The sequence below is a fragment of the Elephas maximus genome, chromosome 26 (genome assembly GCF_024166365.1).
Source record: "Elephas maximus indicus isolate mEleMax1 chromosome 26, mEleMax1 primary haplotype, whole genome shotgun sequence".
Classification (NCBI taxonomy): Eukaryota; Metazoa; Chordata; class Mammalia; order Proboscidea; family Elephantidae; genus Elephas; species Elephas maximus.
Window position 1 is genome coordinate 41,955,258 of NC_064844.1, and position 23,789 is coordinate 41,979,046.

The 23,789-nt window shown below is 36.5% G+C and overlaps 1 protein-coding gene across 4 annotated transcripts in view; it reads left to right on the plus strand.

Moving 5' to 3' along the window:
• The window catches only part of STAG1 (stromal antigen 1), a 520,715-nt gene that overhangs the window by 211,206 nt on the left and 285,720 nt on the right, over window positions 1-23,789 (plus strand). For all 4 annotated transcript variants that reach the window (XM_049870475.1, XM_049870474.1, XM_049870476.1 and 1 more), the window contains one exon: window positions 19,217-19,313. In XM_049870475.1, coding sequence (XP_049726432.1) covers window positions 19,217-19,313 — 97 coding nt within the window. The remainder of the gene's footprint in view (window positions 1-19,216; window positions 19,314-23,789) is intronic.

A 23,789-nucleotide genomic window follows, 5' to 3' on the forward strand; every position in this document is an offset into this window, starting at 1 on the left:
GCCTTCAGTTGCCATTTTGTAGGAGTGTATGGCAATATACTGAATGACACAGGAAGCATCAAAAGAAGATGGAAGGAATACACAGAGCACTATAAAGAATTGCTTAGTAAAGTTCAAAGCCATTAATCCTTTAAAAGACCTCTTTAAAGCATTTAAAAAGCAAAGATGTCATTTTGAGGACTAAGGTGTGCCTGACCCAAGTCATGATATTTTAAATTGCCTCATATGCATATGTTATCTGGACAATGAATAGGAAATACCGAAAAAGAACCGATCAGTTTGAATATTCGCACAGAATATTGAATATACCACGGACTGCCAGAAGAATGAACAAATCTGTCCTGGAAGAAGTACCGCCAGAATGTTCATTAGAAACAAAACAAGGATGGCAAGACTTCATCTCACATACTTTGGACATGTTAAAGTAGAGGGTCAGCGAAAAAGAGGAAGACCCTCAGCGAGGTGGATTGACATAGTGGCTATAACAATAACGATTATGAGAATGGCACAGGACTGGACAGTGTTTTGTTCTGTTGGTCCAAGGTAAGGTACTTTCTCTAACAGCGTCCCCAATCTTTTCTTCAGGTTACACTTCTCCACCCACGCATCCTCCAGTTCAGTACATTCAAGTCCCGGGCCTACTCTTCTGGCTTCATGTCCCACCCTCTCTTGAAGAATTTTTCTCACATTTCTTTTTCTTCTTCTTGGTCCAGGGACAAGAAATCTGACTCTTAAATTAAGGAAAGGCAGATAAGGGGTCTTCATTGAATGATGTGTTTGATGTGTAAAATAAAAGCTCAGATGACATCCCAAGATAATTAGAGAAAAATAGAATACTTTTGAAGGCCTAGATGAGTTTTCATGAGGAACAGTGTTTTGTTTCTTGGATTTAAATTATTTTGATTAGTTCTAACTCATTACAAGTAAAAGATTGGCATTATCATCCTGAACTATCCCACTAGTTTATTGAGTTCTTCTGGATGAGAAGAAAAGTTGACTTTATTTGGACCCGTATTTAATGTCAGTTATACCACCAATGCATATGCCTCTCACTTAAAAGGAGATCTTATTTTAGCTACCTAAACACATTTTTTGAGAGAAGAGACTACAGAAAAGGTCAGTGTTCATTCTTAAGCTCACCCCATTACAACTGATACTATGAATGTTTTGTAAAATTGCCTGTACATATATTGTCTTAGATAATTTTGCTGTGATTTTCTTAATATGAAAGAATTTAATGAAATTTAATAAAATACAAAGAAAGCATAAAATAAAAGATGGAATTTGAACTTGGGTCAGATTATGCAACAACAACAGCAAAACACATTTTTTGGCCCTGGGGGGTATTATACCTAAGAGGCAGATGGAATAAATGGAACTTTGTAACTGGTAATTGAATAGTTAGATCAATCAATGTATTATCAAACCAGCATACATATTTTAAGAGTAACCATATCTTATATGATCTTCAGACATGTTCAGATTTTATAGCTCATGGTTTCTCCTAAAAGAACTGATTAAATTTTTATACAGCTGTCATTGCTGATCCCCTTATTAGATTCATCTGGATTACCTTGAAAATCCTTCCTTCTCTAGGCTCTGTGGCCACATCTCAGCATCTTGCGCGTATCTTAAGCTGACATTTGGAACATGTCCAAGATGTTTTACAACCAGTTTAGTGTCATCTCACTGTCACTTAAAGCTTAACTCTTGTGTTGACTACAAGAGTAAGAAAGCTCTAAGCATAAATTGCACTTTGCCCAGCTTTTTGGTTTAGTTATATAATAACTGAATTGTTACATTGTCTTTAGTTTCTCAAAGATGTATGTATATTTACTTGTTTCACTGCTGATTACCAACCCCATTTGAAAAATGAGCAAATGAAGAGAGCATTGAGTTTTGGTATTTGTTGGGCAGTATGTTAAGGATATTTTTTATGAGAGAGAATGTTAATATAAAAAGAATTTGATAAATTTCTGCTTCTTCCCCTTGGTTTGATTAATCTTTAACCTGTCCCAAACAGTTCTGGAAACTACAAATATTAAGGTAATAGTACATGTTGTAAAAAAATAAACCTCAGCATATCGGTGACTTATCATGATAGACATTACTTTCTCATTTATATATCCATCCAATACTAGTGTTATTGGCAAGCATATTTCCTTCATATGATAATTTAGGGATCCAGGCTCCATCTCTTTTCTGACCTCTCATCCCTAGAGCCCTCATGGTTGTTCGTAATCAGTTGGTGGAAGGGGAGAGAGTGGTGAAGGGGTACTTACTTTTTAGAAGCCTTGGCACTTCTGTTTACATTTCACTGATGAGAACGTATCATACAGGAAGGTGTCCTGGGTAATGTAGCCTGTGACTGAAGAGCTGCTTCCCAGTTTCAGTGCATGCTATAGAAGGGAGAACACAAATTTGGACAGTTGGCCATCGTGGCCACACTAAAGTTACTTTTAGATAGAGGGACGGTACCACTATATATATCTATAAAAAATATGTATATCTATAGGAAACCCTGGTGGCGTAGTGGTTAAGTGCTATGGCTGCTAACCAAAGGGTCAGCAGTTCGAATCCGCCTGACGCTCCTTGGAAACTCTGTGGGGCAGTTCTACCCATCCTATAGGGCCGCTATGAGTCAGAATCAACTCGATGGCGCTGGGTTTGGATTTTTGGTGTGTGTGTATATATATATATTTGTATATTGTACAAAAATATGTATAAATATACACACACGTGTACATACATATGTATATATATATAAAAACATACCACCTTTATTTTTATTTTTGATTATAGTGATATACATACAACAAAAAACATGCAGTATTAATTTCTGTTTGTATGCTTCAGTGGTACTGATTACGTTGTGCAACCACTCTCGGTATCTTTTTTTCAAATTATTCCACCACCGTTAACATACATTCAGTGCATTATAAGCAGAAACCACCACTTCCCTCTCCTTCCCACCTTTGGTAACCTCTAATTACTTAGTGATTTCAACATATTTGTTATGGTGCAGTGAACTGCTGTCATAGGGCCCCTCTAGTGATGGTCTTGTGATTGTCACAAAATATTTTGGTTGGAATTATGCAAGTAAGGTACTAGTGGGCCATCAAGGGGATTTAACAGCTTTGCTAATGCAAATAAAGTGTGTAGAACCTTTTCAGGGGTGGGACCATGCAGATAAGGTGCATAGAACACTTGTAGGGGATTGGTCAGTTTTGCCATCCTGCTAGGCTTAAAGTGAGCCAATCCCAGAGGTTGGGGGGGGTTCACTGCCATGAAGAAGAAGAGCCAGGCGCAGAGCGTGCCCTGCAGACCTGTGGTCCCTGCCATAAGAACCTCCTAGACCCAGGAGACAGGGAGAGATGTAATACTGTAGGTGGCAGCGGCTCTAGATGGCAGGAACCTGGCCCACAGAGCAAGGTGGCTACGGTGGGCTTCCCAGCCCACAAGGCAAGAGTGAAAGAGCCTTCGTATAGGAGGCTTGCTGGCAGAGTAGGTGCCTCTGTGTACTTGTAGGTGGAGCTAAAGAGCTTTGTTACACCTGCAGGAGTGAGGGCCCAGGCCTAGAGCAAGGGCCCAGTGGTAGCAGCCAAGAAGTTATCTTGATTGAAGGAATGTATCCTGAGTTGTTTCTGTTACTTCCAAGTTGATTCTGATGCTGAATTGTAACCTGTTACTTCACTAAGAAATCCGATAATCGTGAGTATGGCCTGTGAGTTCTGTGTGGACATTGCAGTAAATTATAAAACCCAGGAGAGAAGTAGAGACTGCTGTGGGAGGGACAGCTGGTGTCAGAATTGGTAAAAAGGTTGGAAAGTGGAGAGGTATGTTTGAACTCTGCCTCATAAGAATCAGCTTTGGGCTGATACTGGTGGTTATTCTCTCTCTTCCCCCTGAGGTCTGACACCACACCCCTTTTATTTTTGTTTATTTCATATAAGTGATATCATACAGTCTTTCCTTTTGTGTCTGTCTTAGTTAAGACATAATGTCCTCTGCATAATATCCTCTGGTTCACTGATGTTGTGACATACATCAGACTTCCTTTCTCTTTATGGCTGAGTAATATTCCATTGGTGTATATATACCACATTTTGTTCATTCATCAGTTGCTAGACATTCAGTAATATCTTTTCGATCTTGTTTAATTTCTCCAACACATGGTACGTTATAAAAGCTGCTGATTAGTGCTAGGCAAGAACATTCATCGCCTATATGTTACTTAGAACTAGTGTCCTGAAGATTACGAATTCTAGTTAGGAATTTTCTTAGCCACTATTCAGCTACGTCCAAAGGTACCTACTATTTTTCATCTGTTCAGCTTTTTTTCAGCTTTTAGTAAACACATTGTTGTTGTTTTTTTTGTGTACTGCTTATGTACACAAACTTATGGCTTTAAATTAAGTTGGCTAGAAAGGACCACCTGAACAAACATACTGGAGAGTTAAAACCCTCATGTACTTGCTGTCGTACACACACTTAGGCTTTATGGCTTTAAATTAACTTGGGTGTTTTAGGTATCATAATTCCCCTCGTGATCTTCACCCATTACTCAGAGATAACGTTCCTTGCTAGCTTCTCCTTGTGAATGGTATCATCTTGTGACATTGAACTTGATTGTGCCGAGGTCCTTCATCTTCATTTTAAACAAATAACAAAGACTAAAATCACGTATACCCTTTATTTTAACTAAGAACAGCATGTTTAACAGGAATGGAGGTAATCACAGGGTTACTCTGGGTGATGTGATAGAAGAGCATTTACTTAGAGTATTCATAGCCTGGAAACCCTGGTGGTGTAGTGGTTAAGTGCTACGGCCCCTACCTAAAAGGTTGGCAGTTCGAATCTACCAGGTGTTCCTTGGAAACTCTATGGGGCAGTTCTCTGTCCTGTAGGGTCACTACGAGTCAGAATCAGCTCGACGGCAGTAGCTGGATTATTTATAGCCTGACTTTGTTTATGAATATAACAGTATTTCATAATTTAGGTTACTTGATCTCAGAAATTCCATCTTGGAAACCCTGGTGGCATAGTGGTTAAGAGCTATAGCTGCTAACCAAAAGGTCGGCAGTTTGAATCCACCGGGGTCTTCTTGGAAACCCTGTGAGGCAGTTCTACTCTGTCCTATAGAGTCGCTGTGAGTCGGAATCGACTCGATGGCAGTGGGTTTGGTTTTTGGAAACCCTGGTGGTGTAGTGGTTAAGATCTATGGCTGCTAACCAAAAGGTCGGCAGTTCAGATCCACCAGGCGCTCCTTGGAAACTGTATGGGGCAGTTCGACTCTATTCTATAAGGTCGCTATGAGTCAGAATTGACTTGATGGCAATGGGTTTGGGTTTTGATCTCAGAAGACCAATCATGGACAAATACTCTGCTTTGAAAAAGATGTTACCCACTGTATGATCACAGCTCATGCATTAACAGCAAGGCAGGTGTATTTTCATTACAGTTGTCTGTCATGATGTCGCTTATTCAGCCTGCATAACCAGCCATTTCACATCATTTTCCCACATTACATTCAGCAGCAAATTATTCGTCAGTTATTAAACACTGGCAGGATTTTTTTTTAAAAAAAGAATGTTATTTTTCTTAATCATTTTAGAACTATTAGGTTTCTAAAGTGTTTCTAGTATGTCGTTTCTTTATAAGTTATAGAAGGAATTGATAAATTCTGGAGTGAAACAGAGGAGAAAAAGTTAACTAAAATAACTTTAACTCTAGCTTTCTGGTACTTGAGCAGAAATTCTGGAATTGTCTTCAATAGTAGTTGAAGCCAGACTCACCACCAAGTGACTAAGAGATTTAAATGGTGTATTATAGAATTTAGAATTTAGGACAACCTTTACCTGACATAATTATTAATAGCACTCTCTTTCACCCTATGAAATTGTCCTAGTTTATCTGATAAACTATAATGACACCCCTTGAATAGGAAATGAAATGAAAATAAAGGGAGAGGTTACAGGACTAAAGTTGCAGATGAAGCTGGAGAGATATTGTGTGGGTAAAGGATTATATGCTAAATGGACAGGGACTTAAGGTCATACCAGGTAGTTTGGAAATTTATGACGTTAAATATAGAGTAGTTCCCAGATGCCTAGGCTGTGAATGGAGAGTTTAAAGTAAAAGTATTGATGAACATAAAATCTATAGAAATATAAAAAATTATGACTCAAATGTATTTTCAGTAAAGATGTTGAAATGATTCAGGATGATGGCTTAAATTAGGGTAGAGAAGACTGTGAACCAAGAAACAAATAGGAAGTGGGGTAAAAGGAAGGGTGGTGATTCAAAAGGCTGATGTATTACAAGAATGAGACATGGTGCTAGGAAGGGAAACCACTTGGCAAGGGTCTTAAAAGCTGATCAGTTTAGAATGTCAGTGGTATCAGTTTGGCCTGGATGCAGCTAGGAGACAGTGGTTACCATAGAGCACTAAAAGGAAGCAGTATATTGTTCTGAGGCCATGGAGGAAAACAGCCAAATTTCAGATAGTGCCAAGGAGGTGCAGGGAGTTTTTGTGAACTGGTTGAATATGTAGAGGAATTTTATGATGAACTGCTAGTTCCAGATGTTTTCAGTGGAAATAATTGGGAAGGAAGATCAGTAGAAGAACGAATTAAGGGAAACCAAGAGTTGTATGGCATTTTACAGAAGAACTTCATGTTTTGGAATGGTTGTAGATGATAGGGATGACATAGTCATTTTAAGAGATCTATTGGCTTCAGGGTTCAGAATAAAATTAGACTTAAAAATTGTTTGGACACTCAATACAGACTTCCAGATGTTTTTAAAGCTGATTGCGAACTATAACAGACCTCCGCCTGCCCCCCACTATTCATTCTATAGTTGGACGAATACTGAACTATTAGAAGACAGAGAAATTTGTCATTGTTTAGCTGTGGTCTTCGGCAAGTCACTAAGTATCTTCCACCCTTGGTTTCCTTATTAGCAACTGATATCCTTCAGTTATTAGCACCGATACCAGTTGCTGTCAAGTTGATTGTGACTTATGGTGACCTCATATGCGTCGGAGTAGAACTCTGCTCCATAGTGTTTTAAGTAGCCGTACCGTCCCTCCCCTGTCCCCGAAAGTAGAGAAGCCTCTGGGTGGACTCGATGCATCAGTCTTTCCATTAGCAGCTATTGAGTTAAACATTGATATCATATTCTAGAATACATCATGTCAAAATTTAGGTGTGGCTAGAAAAAAGGTTTTAAGGTAGGTGATTCTGAGTGGTCGTATCTTGAGCAAGGAAAGACCTTGCCAAGCATATGTAATGTCCCTTTCACCAAATTAAATGCATATTAGAGAGTTTATGTAATATACTACTGCTTAGAATAAGATTATCAGGTTAATCAAAATAACTCATTTGGACATTCTTAGTTGGTTCCTTTTTATACCATTATATCTTATAATAAAGGCAATGGTGTGGTTATACAAAGAACCAAAGAAGTTGAGAATGCTTGTCATGGATTGAATTACATCTCCCCAAAGATGTATGTATTGACTTGGTTAGGCCATGATTCCCAGTATTCTGTGGCTGCCTTCCATTCTGTGATTGTAATTTTATGTTAAAGAGGATTAGGGTGGGATTGTAACACCTTTACCAGGTCACATCCCTGATCCAATGTAAAGGAAGTTTCCCTGGGTGTGGCCTGCTCCACCTTTTATCTCTCAAGAGGTGACAAGTATCCCTTTGTACCTTTTTTGTTTGTTTCCTTTTTCTTTTGTTTTACTATTAAATTGTTGGCAACCCTCTGCTCACTTTTCAAATTAATTTTTGTGATTTGCTTGTTTGTGAAATGCAGACAGTTTGAAGTCACTAATTTGTATAATCCAAACACAAAGTCTGACATACCATTAGCAACTAAGAGAGAATATTTTGTTTTCCATTTTGAGTTATCAGATCCTGCTGATGATGGCTTTCTGGGAAACAAGTGGTTAAAGTCAACTGTTACTTGAAAAAAACCAAACCCGTTGCTGGCAAAGTCGGACTGGGACTCACAGTGACCCTATAGGGCAGAGTAGACCTGCCCCATAGAATTTCCAAGGAGCACCTGGTGGATTCGAACTGCTGACCTTTTGGTTTGCAGCTGTAACACTTAACCACCATACCACCAGGTTTTCCATTACTTGAAAAGCATCTGTTGAATGTGAGGCAGACACCCTCATATCTCAAAGTGTGATGAGTCTCTTCCAATCAAGTTTATAAATGAGCTTCTGTCACTCCAGGCACTAGCTACGCATTTATAGATTTTTGACCCTTCCCACTTTCTCACTACCAGAGCAGAATGGGGGGACAGGATTAAATGTTTTTGGGTATCAGGAACAAAGGCAAGCAGGTTTTTTTAACCTTAAAAAGAAAACTTTTTTTCCATTGTGGTGAAAATATACATAACAAAACATAAGCCAACTCAAAAATTTCTACACGTACTGTTCAGTAACATTCATTATATCCTTAAAGTTGTGCAATCGTTCTTGCTATCCTTTTCCAAATTATTCCACCACTGTTAACATAAACTCAGGGCCCCCTAAGCAGAAACTCACCCTTTCTCCCTTCTTCCTACTCCCAGTAACTACTCATAATCTTGGGTTTCTATATATTTGCTTATTTCATGTAAGTGAGAGCATACATTATTTGTCCTTTTGTGACTTATTTCACTGAGCATGATTTCAAGGTTCATCCATGTTGTGGCATACATCAGGACTTTCTCTCATGAAGAGTAGTATTTATGGCTGAGTAATATTTCATTGTGTGCATATACCACATTTTATTTATTGATTTATCTGTTGATGAACCTTTCAATTGAGGAAACAATTTTTGTATCCGCTGTGCCACCTCCTGCAGTAAAATCCATATAGTAAGCACTTAGTAAATAGTTGACACGTAATATCTTTTTGGATGTATAAGTTTAAAAAATGCTTATTGTTAAGTGTAACTCACATACACTCTTATTAGAAAATTGTAACATGTTTTTAAAGGAAAAGAAAAGCATTATTCACAATTACCATTTTTAATATTTTAGTGTATGTCTGATATTCTGGCTTTATACTAAAAGTCTGTCTAATTTATAAATGTGGAATGATTAGCTTTTGCTTTATCAATATTCCTTGAATATAGGACTTTTTAATACATGGTGTTTCCTAATTTGGAGGTACCATTATTATTTTCATTGTTTCATAATTTTTCATTTTCATAAACAAAATGGACTGTTTAAAAATCTTGATGCCAATCTCATTCTCTTTAGTTGATCCATGTAACTAGGGCTGTTGGTCTAAAAATATTAGAATTTAAATCTTTGGATAAATATTACCTATTCCTGCCAACATTGAAGATAACTTATTTTGCAAACCCCTGGCAACACTGAGGCTCATGATTTTAAAGTATTTTTTGACATTATTAGAGACAAAAATAGCACAATTTGTGTTTTTTGATTAGAATTAAGTCATGTTACATTTCCGCCAAATATTTATTATCACTTTATATTTCCTTTAAAAATCTTTGAAAATTAATTGATATATGTAATGCAACACCAGTCAAAGTCTTAGGTTATTCTGGAACTTGCCAAAATGATTAAAAAAAACAAACTCCACCTAAGTAGCCAACAAAACTTAGAAAATTAAGAGTAATGAAGGACTTGCCCTACCGCTTGGTAGACTGCATCTTAAAACTACAGAAAATAAAAATGTTAGTGGCTCAACAATTGGCAGATGATCAGTTGAACAGAAACAGACCCAAGTATGTATAATAATTAATGCTATAAATAATGTCTGTCTGCTACATTTTTCCTCTACAAAATTGACAATTAGCTAACTCGGAAAAACTATACTGAGCTTTTATACCATATATCATAGTAAAGTCTAGATGTGTTAAAGCATTGAACATAAACAAGTAAATAATTAGGAGAAAAGGTATTGGATTTTAGACTTAAAAAAGCAAATGCAAAGGAAATGATTCATTTGTTTAAATAATTTATGTAGTTAGCCGTTACCAGTATAGAATATCCATCTTTTTCCACCAGTATGGGAGGCTCAGAATTACTTGGGGGAGTTCAGAATTGTCAGTTTCATCTGGTCCAAGCAGAAGTCTCTGTTCCAAGTTTCAGAATCTTACTCTTTCCCTATTAAGATTCTGACTTTCACATGAGAAATATGGTGAGTCTGAATTCAAATGTTATAATTCAGCAACCTACAGAATTAAAATTTCAGTGTGATTTTCAGCAGCATTAGCTGTGTGCCTATAAGAAACAAAAGATTCTTGTATTATCTTGTTACTCTTATTTTATATATTACGGAATCGACTTGACGGCAGTGGGTTTTGTTTTTTATATAATTATATATATATTAGTATATTATCATGGAGGCTCTCTGTTTCTCAGAATGTGACTTAAGCTGACAATTAATAGATCTAAGCTTGTCAATTTCTCATCCTACACTACTGTGTTATAGTCATTAGTGCTGATGTAATGGTCAAGTATAGCAGCCACTGTGGTCCCAAAGTACGTGCTTCATTTGGCACTTCGTAATCAACTGCAATGATAGTTTAATTTTCTGAAGCTACTGCATATCATAGATTACTAGCATCCCATTTCCTTGGCAAGGAACTTAGCCCTGTGGTTAGTCCCATGAGCATGACCAATATTATCCCCAGATCTCGTTTTTTTTGAGTTTTTCTCCTGGGACCAATTCTGTATCTGGGTTCAGTCAGGATTCAGAAACCACGCAGTAATTTAGACAGGTAAAATATATTGTAAGGAATTACTAAACTATGAAATAGGAATACGTATAAGGATATAAAGATAATGCTAAAGGATACACTACAGCTGAAGGAAAGTTCCCAAGAAAAGACAAACTTAGAAGAGGGGCCCACCCTTCTCTAGGCTGGGCTTCAAGACCTTGTTGGAGAAGGTGTGGTTGCAGCCAGTGCAATGGCAGAGAAGTTCACTGGGCTGTCTGGGCCAGAGCTGGTTCATAGTTGTTGGGTACCATGAAACCACACTCTGTGGAGTACAATCCTGTTGTATTTGGTAGAATATGTGTAGAAGGGAAAACAGGGCCCTATTGCCAGCATGAGGTCTGGAGTGTGCTAGTGTCCATACTAGGAAGGATTTATCAAGAGGGCAGTTACCAATCCCAGGGTGGAGCTATGAAGTTGCCAAAGAACTGTACTCTGTGGTAGGGACAGATTGCCACTGGATTTTCCTATATACACTCCATGCTAACAAACCGTGAAGGGAGAGTAAGAAAAAGCAGGAACAGGAAGAGAGCCCCCTTTCTCCTGCAGTGTTCTTCCAGAGCCCTCTACTGATAAGTGTTTATAGAGTCTAGTTCATTATTGCAGAGCATATACCAAAGAGTAAATTTGAAGCTGAAAGTGAATAAATTGATAATTCTTGCAGAGGCTTTCCTTAAATGTCTTATGTTTGTTGGCTGTTTGCTTACCTTAAGAGTGAGGCACTGAATGCTGAGTAGATGCTCTGTATGTAGGGGCAGAGTTTATGTATGTTGTCTGGATTGTTTTGTTATTTATTGGTCCTGGTATTTATTAAGATTTTCTTTTTTCTTGGTGTCTTAGTTTTCTAGTGCTGCTGTGACAGAAATACAAGTGGGTGGCTTTAACAAACAAATTTTTTTTTTTTTTGACAGTTTAGGTTGCTGGTTAAATTCAGGGTGCTGGCTCTAGGGGAAGGCTTTCTCTGCTGTATTTGGGGGAATGTCTACCTCAAAAAAGATTGACTTAAGACACACCCTACACTAATACTACCATATTAATATAACAAAGAAAACCCATTCCTAAATGGGAGTATAACTACAGGTATAGGGGTTAGGATTTACAACTCATGTTTTGGGGTACACAATTCAATCCATAATACTTGGTATTCACGAATTTTACCTGAATAAAATTACTTACATGCCTGTGAGTTAAATTTACTTATAAATCTAAGTAAAATTTACTTAAAACCAAAAAAAGCCCTTGCCATCGAGTTGATTCTGACTCAGTGCCCCTGTAGGACCGAGTAGAACTGCCCCATAGGGTTTCCAAGGAGTGGCTGGTAAATTTGAACTGCCAACCTTTTGCTCTGCAGGCAAGCTCTTAACCACTGGGCAACCAGGGCTCCAAATTTTACTTAGATGATTGTTATTTTTCCGTTAATTCTGGATAGAACTAGATGAACCAGAATTAACATTCCGATTTAAGTTTTAAATTTTAATGTTCAGATATAAATCCTTTGTTGATCAAGTGGATTTCCCTCTTTGCCTCAAATGAAGATCAACCCATATTGGAATGTAATGTTAATTTCTTAAGATGGAAGCTTATTTAGATCATTGATTTTGACCTTTTATAATAAAAATTAATATTTAAAACTTTACAATTTTCCCAAAGCACTGTGTCATAGTTTGAATTGTATCCCCCAAAAATGTCTTATCAACTTGGCTAGGTCATGGTTCCCTTGTGTGATGATTGTATGACTGTCTGTCATTTTACCTTCTGATGTGATTTCCCTATATGTAAATCCTATCACTATGATGTAATAAGATGGATTATTGACAGTTACATTGATGAGGCCTGCAAGATTAGGTAGTGTCTTAAGCCAATCTCTTGAGATGTAAAAGAGAGAAACGAGCAGAGAGACATGGGGACCTCACACTACGAAGAAAGCTGTGCCGGGAGCAGAGTGTGTCCTTTGGACCTGAGGTTCCTGCCCTGAGATGCTCCCAGACCAAGGGAAGACTTATGACAAGGACCTTCCTGCAGCGCGGACGGAAAGAGAAAGCTTCCCCCTGGAACCAGCGCCCTGAATTCAGATTTCTGGCTACTGGACTGTGAGAGAATAAACTTCTGTTTGTTAAAGCTATCCACTTGTGGTATTTCTGTTGTGGCAGCACTACATGCTTCAGACAGCGTCTTTAAGTCAATCTCTTTTGAGATATAAAAGAGAGAAGTGAGCAGAGAGACATGGAGATCTCATACCACCAAGAAAGCAGTACCGGAAGCAGAGGGCTTCCTTTGGACTCGGAAGCCTGAGAAGCTCCTCTGCCAGGGGAAGATTGATGACAAGGACCTTCCTCCAAAGCCAACAGAGAAAGCTTTCGCTTGGAGCTGATGCCCTGAATTTGGACTGGTAACCTACTAGATTGTGAGAGAATACATCTCTCTGTTAAAGCCATCCACTTGTGGTATTTCTCTTAGAGCAGCGCTAGATCACTAAGATACACTGTTTTAGCTACATTCTACAAATTTTGATGTGTTATATTTTCATTATCATTGCATTCAAAATATTTTCTCATTATCAAATATAAAATTTTGGAGTATTTTATTCAAGTGTTTTTTTGTTTTATTTTTTGTAGTGATTACTGATTTAAAACCATTGTAACCAGAAAATCTACTTTGTACTGTTTTAGTTCTTAACTCATTGAGACTTGTTTTGTGGCCTGTTTTAGTGAATGTTGTATGTATACGTGAAAAGAATATTTAGTCTGTCACTGTTGGTGTTATGTTTTATAAATGTTGACTGCCCATTGACGTCCAGTCAGTTCTGACTCATAGTGACCCTATAGGACAGAGTAGAACTGCCCTGTAGGGTTTCCAGGGAGCAGCTGGTAGATTAGAACCGCTGACCTCTGGTTAGCAGCTAAATGCTTAACCACAATGCCACCAGGGCGCCAAATGTCGATTAGATGACATATATAAGTAATGTTATTCAATTTTTTTGTGTACTTAATGACTTTTTTTGTTCTATTAGTTATAGAGAGAGTTTTGTTAAGAATCTCAACCATGATTGTGAATTTGTCTATTTCTTCCTTTAGTTCTGGCAATTTTTGCTTCATGTATTTTGAGACTTTTGTTATCTGCTATATGTAAATTTAGAATTGTATCTTATTGATGAATTTAGCCTTTTATTATTATGAAGCATAGTAGGTATATTTTATAATATCTTTGGTAATACTCCTTGTTTTGATATCTACTTTGTGTGATATGAGTATAGCCATGACAGATTTCTTATGGTTAATGTTTACATGGAATTTATTTTTCATCCTCTTAGGGCAACCTATTTGTACTGTTACATTTAAAGTGTGTCTTTTGTAAACATCATGTAGTTGGCTCTTTTTATTTAGTCTGACAGTCTCTGTCTTTTAAGAGGAGTGTTTATTTCATTTGCATTTAATGTAATTACTTGTGTGGTTGGCTTTAACTCTGTCATCTTACTATTTGCTTTTTATTTGCCCCTTCTGTTTACTTTTTAGTTAGGTTTTCTTGTGTTATTTTTAAATGCGTTACTCTAGATCAGGGATTGGCAAACTTTTTCTCTGAACGTTTTAGACTATAGACTTTGTCTTCTATGTTAATGACATCGTCCCCCTCTTTTTAAATGGAACATAGCTCACTTTGAGTTTGTTGTTTCCTAATGATTAATGCATTCTCAGCTGAGTACTACATAGGTGATACTGTTTCCTTCTTAGGGTATCACATCTGGAGGCACACAGTGTCCATCTGCCACTCATTAGTGATGTTCATTTTGATCAATAAGTCAATGTAAGATGTGATTTTTCTACGGTATAATTAACTACTTTTTTCTCTTTGCACCATGTAAGTAGTCTCTGGGAGGATATTTTAAGACCATGCCAATATCGTAGTCCTCAACAAAAATTTCTCCTAGTTTTAATGTCCATTGTATTACTTCTTACGTTTATTTTGTCTTTCAGTGTGATTATAGTATTCATTTGAAGTATAATTGGGCTCGTGTTTCCATTTACTTTCAGTTAGTTTTTTTCCCCTTCCTGTCTGTATTGATTTTAATTTTTTGAGTACGTAGAACATTAGCATGCTTCTATAAGTCAGAATTTTCTGAAGAGTTTACCCACAGATGTACTCTTTTGGGTGTTCTTCACTCTTTACATCTGTGTTTCTATCAGGGATTATTTCCTTCAGTCTGAATTTCTTTGGTCCAGATCTTCTGGTGATGAATTTTCTCACCTTTTATTTGTCTGAAATTGTCTTTATTTTGCCTTTATATCTGCAGATTATTTTTGCCATTTAAATTATCCTTCGTTGAGCAGTTTGGTTTTTTAAAAAATTTAAATTGTTCTCTTGTGTGTTGGCTCTCTTTGTTTCTGATGTGCAGTCATTGTGATTATCGTTATCCTCGATGTAACGTCTTTTTTTCCCACTTAATGATTTTAAGATTTCCTCTTTATTTTTGGTTTTCAGCAGTATTTCTGTGATACTTCTGTATGCTCTTCTTTGTATTTACCCTACTTGTCATTCATCAAGCTTCTTTGATCAGTGGGCTAATATCTTCCTTAGTTTCTGAAAATTGACTATTATGCCATCCAGTAATTTCTGCCGTATTCATGCTTCCCCTTCTGGAAACAGTTGCACATATTTTATACAGATTCATTTTTTACATAGGTCTTCTACACACTAGTTTTTAAAATTTTTATTTTTCTCTCAGCTTAGATATATTGACCTGTTTCAGATTCACTGACCTTTTCCTGTTAAATTTATCCTGCTCTAAGCCTACTCAGTGAATTCTTATTTTCAAATATTGTTTTTCTGACTAGACTAAGCCCTTTTTTTTACGTACTCCCCTTACTTAGTATTCTTGATACTCTTTTCTGTAATTCCATATTTCTATCTAGTACGGTTTTCTTTCAGTCAACAAACTTCTTTTTGTGGGGGGGGGGCTGACACATTCTCAGGGTTTCATTTTGTTTTTAGTTTTTATTTTGTCTTCATTTGAAAGATGTTTTTGATGGAAAAAAAATTCTGAATTGACAGGTTTTTTTCCATTGACGGGTCATTCCATTACCTACAGGTATGCATTCTTCTTGATGAAAATGTACCATTGTTTTTATCCTTTGCTATCCTTTATTCACTCTCCAGCTGCTTTAAAATTTTTCTGTTTATTAAGGATATTTAACAATTGATTATAGTGTGCTTTATGTGATTTTTTTTCCGTGTGTATTCTTACCCTAGTCAAGGTCATCTGTAGGATGACAGGCTGCATCATCCACCCGCTTGTACTCAACCTTGGCAATGTGTCTAGCAGCCATCAATTTCTGCCAGCTTTAGAAACACTCATCCCTCCCTGGGGTTTAGTTCTTTAGATTCCTTTGCCTCCACAGCTTTCTGATACCTTTTTAAAGTTTAACTTTATTTACTTCTGAATGAGTAACCAATTATATCATTTATTAAATAAACCATCCTTCTCTTTCTAAAATTGAAATGTCTCCTTTGTCATAACTTAAACCCATTGCCATTTAGTTGATTCCGACTCATCACTACCCTGTAGGACAGAGTAGAGCTGCCCCATAGGTTTCCAAGGAGCAGCTGGTGGATTCAAACTGCTGATCTTTTGATTGGCAGCTGAGCTCTTAACCACTCTGCCACGAGGGCTGTCATAACTTAAGCTTTATGTATACCGGGATCTATTTCTGGACTCTGTTTTCTTCTGCTTGTCTGTTCCTACATTGTTTTCACGCTCTTTTGTTTTTGATACTTTTGTAGTCAATTTTAACACTCTGACGTAAGTTCCTGCCTACTAGTCTTCACTCAAAATGTTTTGAGCTCTTCAGTATTACTGATGGGAGTATAAATTAATACTATCACTTTGGAATTTAAATAGATGTTTGTCATCATCTCCAAACTGCCTTCACAGTGCTGGGCCCCATGTAGAAGCAGAGAAAAGACTTCTTAGCCAGCTTTGTGCCAGTTTGTTATCCGGGGAGCAGCATTTCTGTGTGGGCCCTGAGTGTCAAGGTTAACCTTGACCAGCTCTCTCTAGTCATCACCACCATTCCCGGTCCACTGGGCCTCACACAGAGCTGAACCTTGAATAGACACCTTGCTAGTCTCTTTTTTTTTTTAACCCACTCCTACCATCTGTAATCATCTTTCTAATTTTCTATTCAGTAAAACAAAACCCCGTAGACACTAATGTGATAAGACAAAGTGTTAATGCATATCAGCAGTTAAGAAAAAGCCCTCTCTTTAATTTGTAAGAAGGAAAAGTAGTTTCTCTTCACAGAAGAGGTCATTAAAAAGGTAAGCCCATTCAGAAGAGTTAAATTAAAAGGATTGATGATACTTAGTGTTGGCGAGATGTGGAGTACCTGGAAATTTCATACATTGCTGGTGGAAGTATAATTTACTATACCTGTTGTTTTGGGAAAATGTTTGGCAGTGTCTACTAAACCTGAAATACATGTATCCTTTGTCTTAACTAGTCTGCTACTAGATATATAGACAAAAGAAAAGAATGTTTATGTTAATCAAAAGGCGTGTAGTTAATGTTCATAATGATTATATTTGTAATAGCACTAAACTGGAAACACACTTCGTATCCATCAATAGTAGAATATTTAATGAATTGTGGCGTATTCATACAATGAAATGCTACTCAGCAGTACAAAAAAGAACTATCGATATCTGCAATCTCACTGATACAACTTAGAATGAAGGAAGTCAGACACAAAAAGAATAATACACTGTAGGATACCATTTATTGTAGTCAAAAACGTGTCAAACTAATCTCATGGTGTTAAGTGTCAGAATGTTAATTACACTGTGGTCTGGGGGTGAGTACTGACTGTGAGGAAACCTGTTTCAGTGACGGAAATGTTTTATGTCCTCATCTTGGTTATGGTTACACAGGCATATGTATTTGTAAAAATTCCATCAAGGTGTAAACTTAAAATTTTTGCATTTTACTGTATATAAATTATATGTCAGTACACAAAAATGTGTTTTTGTACAACTTTAAAATTATTTTTATGTTTCCCCTGGCTGCCCCCTGCTGCTATTGCTCAAGAAAACTTCAAACAGTCCTGCCTGTTGGATTGCTAACTAGAATTACGTTAAATTTGTGTAACAAATTGAGGAGACGTTATTGCATATGATACTAAGCCTTTTTTAATTCAGAAAATGATATTTAGGTCATTTTTGTGTATTCTGTAATAAGTTTTTATAGTTTTGGTCATTAATGTTTATAAAAAAAACTCTTCTTAAATGTATCCTTAGGTAATTATAGTTGTGAACAGGTTACTCATCCATTTATTTATTTATTTTCATTATTGCCATAATTAAGGTATTTTATACATGTATCTTTTGTGAGCTGTCCTACTACCAAATTTTCCTATTATTAATAATTTGAATCACTATAGTAGGCACTCTTAGATTTTCTTACTCTCTGTGGGAGAAGTTGTTACTGTGTGTCATCGAGTCGATTGTGACTCATAGCGACCCTGTAGGAAGCAGTAGAACTGCCCCATAGGGTTTCCTAGGCTGTGATCTTTATGGAAGCAGATCACCAGGTCCTTTCTTCTGTGGTTCTGCTGGGTGGATTAGAATCGTCGAACTTTTAGTTATCAGTCAAGCACTTAACCATTGTGCCAACAGGCCTCCTTGCAGAGGAGAGTTTTCTGGTTTTTCATTTTTTTGTTTTAATTACATTAACTAAAGATTTCCAGATTATGTTGAATAATTATAGAGGAGCATCCTGCCTTGTTTCTTATTTAGTTGAAATGTCTTAAGTATTTTAACAACAAATATATTATTAGCCTTTGTTTGTATCATGTTTGAGTAGATTTTATCCAGCTTCTGTTTTCCTAGAAGCTTCTTACTGGGATTGGCTGCAGAATTTTATCAGATGCCTTTTTGAGATGTTGTAATATCATTTTAATTTTCTTCTTTACTTTGTTGATACATTGAATCATTTGATCCTAATATTAAGCCATCCTTGCATTCAAGAAAAAATTACATTTGATATACATGGTTTGCATTCTTTTTATATACTACTAGTAGAATAGATTTCCTGATACTCTTTTTAGAAAATTTATATCTATGTAAAAGTAAGATTAGTGTAATTTTTTGTGTTATTTATATAATTTAGTTTGAATGTTAATATCTATAGTTGCTTAATAATATCATTGCTTACTACACTTCTTAGGATTGGTAAGGTCAGGTTTGTATGGTGCTCTAGTGTGAACAAATCTTTGAGACTTAATAACCCAACATTTATTGGCCTTTGAAAGTGAGAAAATCTCTACTTTTATTTGGCTATAGGGAAATGATTTCAGTTAAGTAGTTTTCCTATTCAAGTAGACACACAAAAAAGGCCACATGAACTTTTTTGACAATTTATTTGCTATAATATCAATTTTTTTTTAAGTTTTCATTTTTGTATTTTTTTTCTACAGTCTGTGGTGGATGACTGGATTGAGTCATATAAACAAGACAGGGACATCGCGCTTCTGGATTTAATCAACTTTTTTATCCAGTGTTCAGGATGTCGAGGTACGGAATGTTGGGATAAATGATGTACACTGAGCCTGTCAATCCAGCAATGTAACTTTTACTTCACCTACCATTAGTTATAAATAATTCATCCTGGAATTATAGGCTAATCTTTTTCTGATAGAGAAAAATGATTGTTAAGTCATTTAAGGATATTCCATTTTTGTTCTGCTTCAGTTTTGTTCTTTATAAAATTAACATTTCTGTATTTTTTGAAATTATGAATGAAACCTGAAATCCACCTCAGTGAATTTCTAAATGGATTTTTGAGAGCATAAGCTTTTATGTTTACTCGTATTTACCTACACCCATGTTAGGAGTCGCACTAGTTGCTGATATTCATTATTTTGTATCTTTTCCTGTATTTTTCTCTCATTTTATAGGTGAAGTACTTGAAGCTCAGATAATTTGTTTACTGTAACTTGAGTATCAGAATTACATGTCCGAAGTTTACAGTCCATTGGAAATCCTTAATTTAAAATGAAATTTTATTTTTATAATATCGTTAGATACTGTCCCTATATATATGTATATATATTGAAGAATAGATGAATTTTAACAGGTTAAATTAAGATCTCTCATCAAAATGATTTGTGAAGGCTTACTTATTTATGTCCACACTGTGCTAGGGTATACAGAGATTATGAAGACAGTGATAGAGTATGTGTAATTTTTTAAATGAGGCTTTATTGTGAGGGACAAAGTATTGTATATAAAGAGTTCAGTGAAGTTCTCGGTGCCATGATAAGAATAATAAAACTAACTACAATCCCATCAGTAATTTATGAGCACGCCCATTTCTTCTTTAACCTCTTAAACAAAGCATTTTAATCAAAATTTTAGATCTATCTTATGAATGATTTAAAAATAACATATCAGTGGGATTTTAATTTTTATTTTTCTTAGGAGTAAGGTTTGAGAGAGAGAGTTCTCTTTCTCTTTCTGTGAATTCTCTGTTCATATCCCTTGCTCATTTTTCTATTGACCGTTTTTATAGAGAATGCCATGTTTCAGATAAGGGAATTTAACAAAACTGACTTGAAAACATTTTAATAAAAGAGACATAGGTTCATACTTTCTTAATGTGATTAACAGAAACAAACAAAAAAACATGTTTTTCAGATTGGTGGAATTTAATAAATAAAAGTCTTGAAATAGACCTAAGTGCCCATGAAACTTTAGTAAACAGATTTTGAAACATATGAAAGGATGTTCGTCTTCACTTGTAAGAACACACTTTCAAATTGAAATTATACCAAGATACCATTTTTTTACCTATCAGATTGGTAAAAATGAAAAATTATATCAATACTTTTGTGTAGAGGCTGTTAGGAAAAAGATGCTATTACATTGTTGGTTGGACTACAAATTGGTAAAACTCTTTATGTTTATATTTTGACCAAGCCATCCTACTTTTCAGATTTTGTCTTGAAGATTTAACTCCAGCAGTTTAAAAATAAATACACAGGGTTATTCATTTGCCGCATTATTTATAATTGCAAAATATTGGAAGCAATCCAAATGCTCATATGTAGGACAATAAACTATGGTATGCACAATAAGGATTTTTGACACTGTAAAAAACTATGATTGATATCTCTGAACTGATGCAGGGAGTCTTTTTTGCTGTTGTTGAAAGTATGCACAGCAAAACATACACCAATTCAACAGTTTTTACATGTAGAATTCAGTGACATTGATTATATCCTTCAGTTGTGCAGCCATTCTTGCCCTCCTGTTCTGAATTGTTCTTCCTCTATGAACATGAATTCACTGCCCCCGAAATTTCCTATCTCATCTTTCAAGTTGCTGTGGTCAGTTTAATACCATATAAATAGTTCTTCAAAAAAGTAAGATGTTCAAGGCAAACATTCTTTAATAGTTAAGCTAAACTATTGTTTGGTTTAAAGAAGACTTCAGAGATATTCTTGGTTTAAATTAAAGATTATCTCAGGGCAGCAGTTTCGGGGGCTCATCCAGCCTCTGTGACTTCAGAAAGGCTGCGTTACTTGAGGATTTGGAATTCAGTTGTGTACTTTACTCGTTTTTAATCAGGATCAAAATGTTCAGTAGTGGTAGCCAGGCACCATCCAGTTCTTCTGGTCTCACGGCAAAGGGGGCAGTTGTTCAAGGAAGCAATTAGGCACGTACTTCCTTTTCTTCCTCCTGTTCCTGAGTCCCTCTTCCTGTGCTACTCAAGACGAATAGAGACCAGTTGTTGTACCGTGGAGGCTGCTTGCAAGCTTTTAAGACCACAGACACTACAAAATGTACTAGGAGATAGAACAGAAGGACTAAAAATGATGGTAGGCCAAATTACCTGGGATGTCCCATGAAACCACAAACCTGAACCTTCAAAGCAAGAAACCAAGTTTTGGGATACATTTTTAAGGGCAAAATGCAAGTACAAAAGAGGATGTATAGTATATAACCTTCCCTGGTTAGAAAGAAGAGAAAACAATGGAATATACACATGTATTTTCTCATTTGATCAGAAGGAAGGAGAAACCAGAGAATAATGAGATTTGTTATCTGTAGAATGTGTGGGAATGGGGAATAAAGTTGAATTGGGGTATTAGGGGTGGGAGGAGATACTTATTGGACCTATGTTAATGTTTAATATATTCAAATAAATAAACAAAATCAGGAAAATCAACAGTTTAAAAGTAAAAATAATGAATAGCACATAACAAAAAGAAAGAATAAAAGCACTGAAAGTAAACAGGGAGGAATTTCTTCATAACCTTGGAGTGAGGAAGACTTTTTTATTAACTCTTACTGAAAATCTATGTGTTATAAAAGATTGATAAATTCAGCTACATCTGAAAGGAAAACATCTTTTATATGGCATGCACATTATAGGGAAAGACAAAAGACAAATTGGGAATTTTTTTTCACATTACAAAGGCCAGTCTCTCTATTATGTATTGAAATTAGATGAGTGTTGTAAGGACTTCTTGTGCTGCAAATTAATTTCCAGAATCCAGATTGGTGCTCTTTTGTATCAGACTTCTTTTCCTTAATGCCACATAGGAGCCAAAGACAAAAGGTTGTTAAACAGTTGGCTTAAAGTCAGAATTGAGCCACAATTTTTTTTTTTTTCCTAGTTGTTGGCTAGAAGGGACACCGCTACCAATGAAGTGCATGACAAATTGGAGCATCTTGTCATGAGTGAATAGTCTGGACTCTGTTACTGATTCTGACTCATAGCAACTGCATATGACAGAGTAGAGCTGCCTCATAGGGTTTTCTAGGCTGTGGTCTTCAAGGAAGCAGATTGCTAACTCTTTCTCCCATGGAGCAGCTGAGTGGGTTTGAACCACCAACTTCTTGGGCTCTAATTACACTATTTTCTCCTTGTAGCCCTTTAGGCTTATTGTAAGGTGCTGTCTAGTCAGTTCCAACTCATAGAGACCCCACGTACAACAGAATGAAATGCTCCCTGATACTGCAGCATCCTCACAATCATTGTTACACTTGAGCCAATTTTTGCAGCCACTGTGTGTGCCTTGTCGAAGGTCTTCCTCCTTTTCTGTCACCCTCTACTTTGCCAAACATGATGTCGTTCTCCATGAACTGGTTACACCTGGTAACATGTCCAAAGTATGTGAGACGAAGTTTTGCCATTCTGGCTGCCAAGATGTATTTATTAGTTCTTCTGACAATCCATAGTATATGCAGCATTCTTCGGCAACACCATAAATTCAAATACATTAATTGTTCTTCAGTCTTCCTTATTCATAGTCCAGCTTTCACATGCATGAGGCGATTGAAAATATCACGTCTTGGGTCAGCCACAGCTTATTCTTCAAAGTGACATCTTTGCATTCCAACGTTTTAAAGAGGTCTTTTGCAGCAGGTTTGTCCAATGCAATGCATCGTTTGATTTTTTTGACCACTGCTCCCATGGGTGTTGATTGGGGATCAAAGTGAAAGGAAGTCCATGACAACTTCAATCTTTTCTCCGTTTATAATGATGTTCCTTATTGGTCCAGTTGTGAGAATTTTTGTTTTCTTTATGTTAAAGTGCAATCCATACTGAAGGCTGTAGTCTGTGATCTTCATCTCTAGTCTTATGGGGGTGGTAATGGCTTCCTCTTTTAGCTGTCTCAAGGTACTGTAGTGTCTTGGTTATCTAGTGGTGCTATAACAGAAATACCACAAGTAGATGGCTTTAACAAAGAGAAATTTATATTCTCATAGTCTGGTAGGCTAGAAGTCTAAATTCAGGGTGTCATCTCCAGGGGAAGGCTTTCTCTCTCTGTCAGCTCTCTCTGGACTAGGAACTTCTGTGCACAGGAACCGCAGGTCCAAAGGACGCACTGTGTTTCTGGCACTGCTTTCTTGGTGGTTTGAGGTCCCCCCACTCTATGCTGGCTTTCCTTTCCTTTTATCTCTTGTAAGATAAAAGGTGGTACGAGCCACATCCCAGGGAAACTCCCGTTACATTGGATTGGGGCTGTGATCTTACTGATG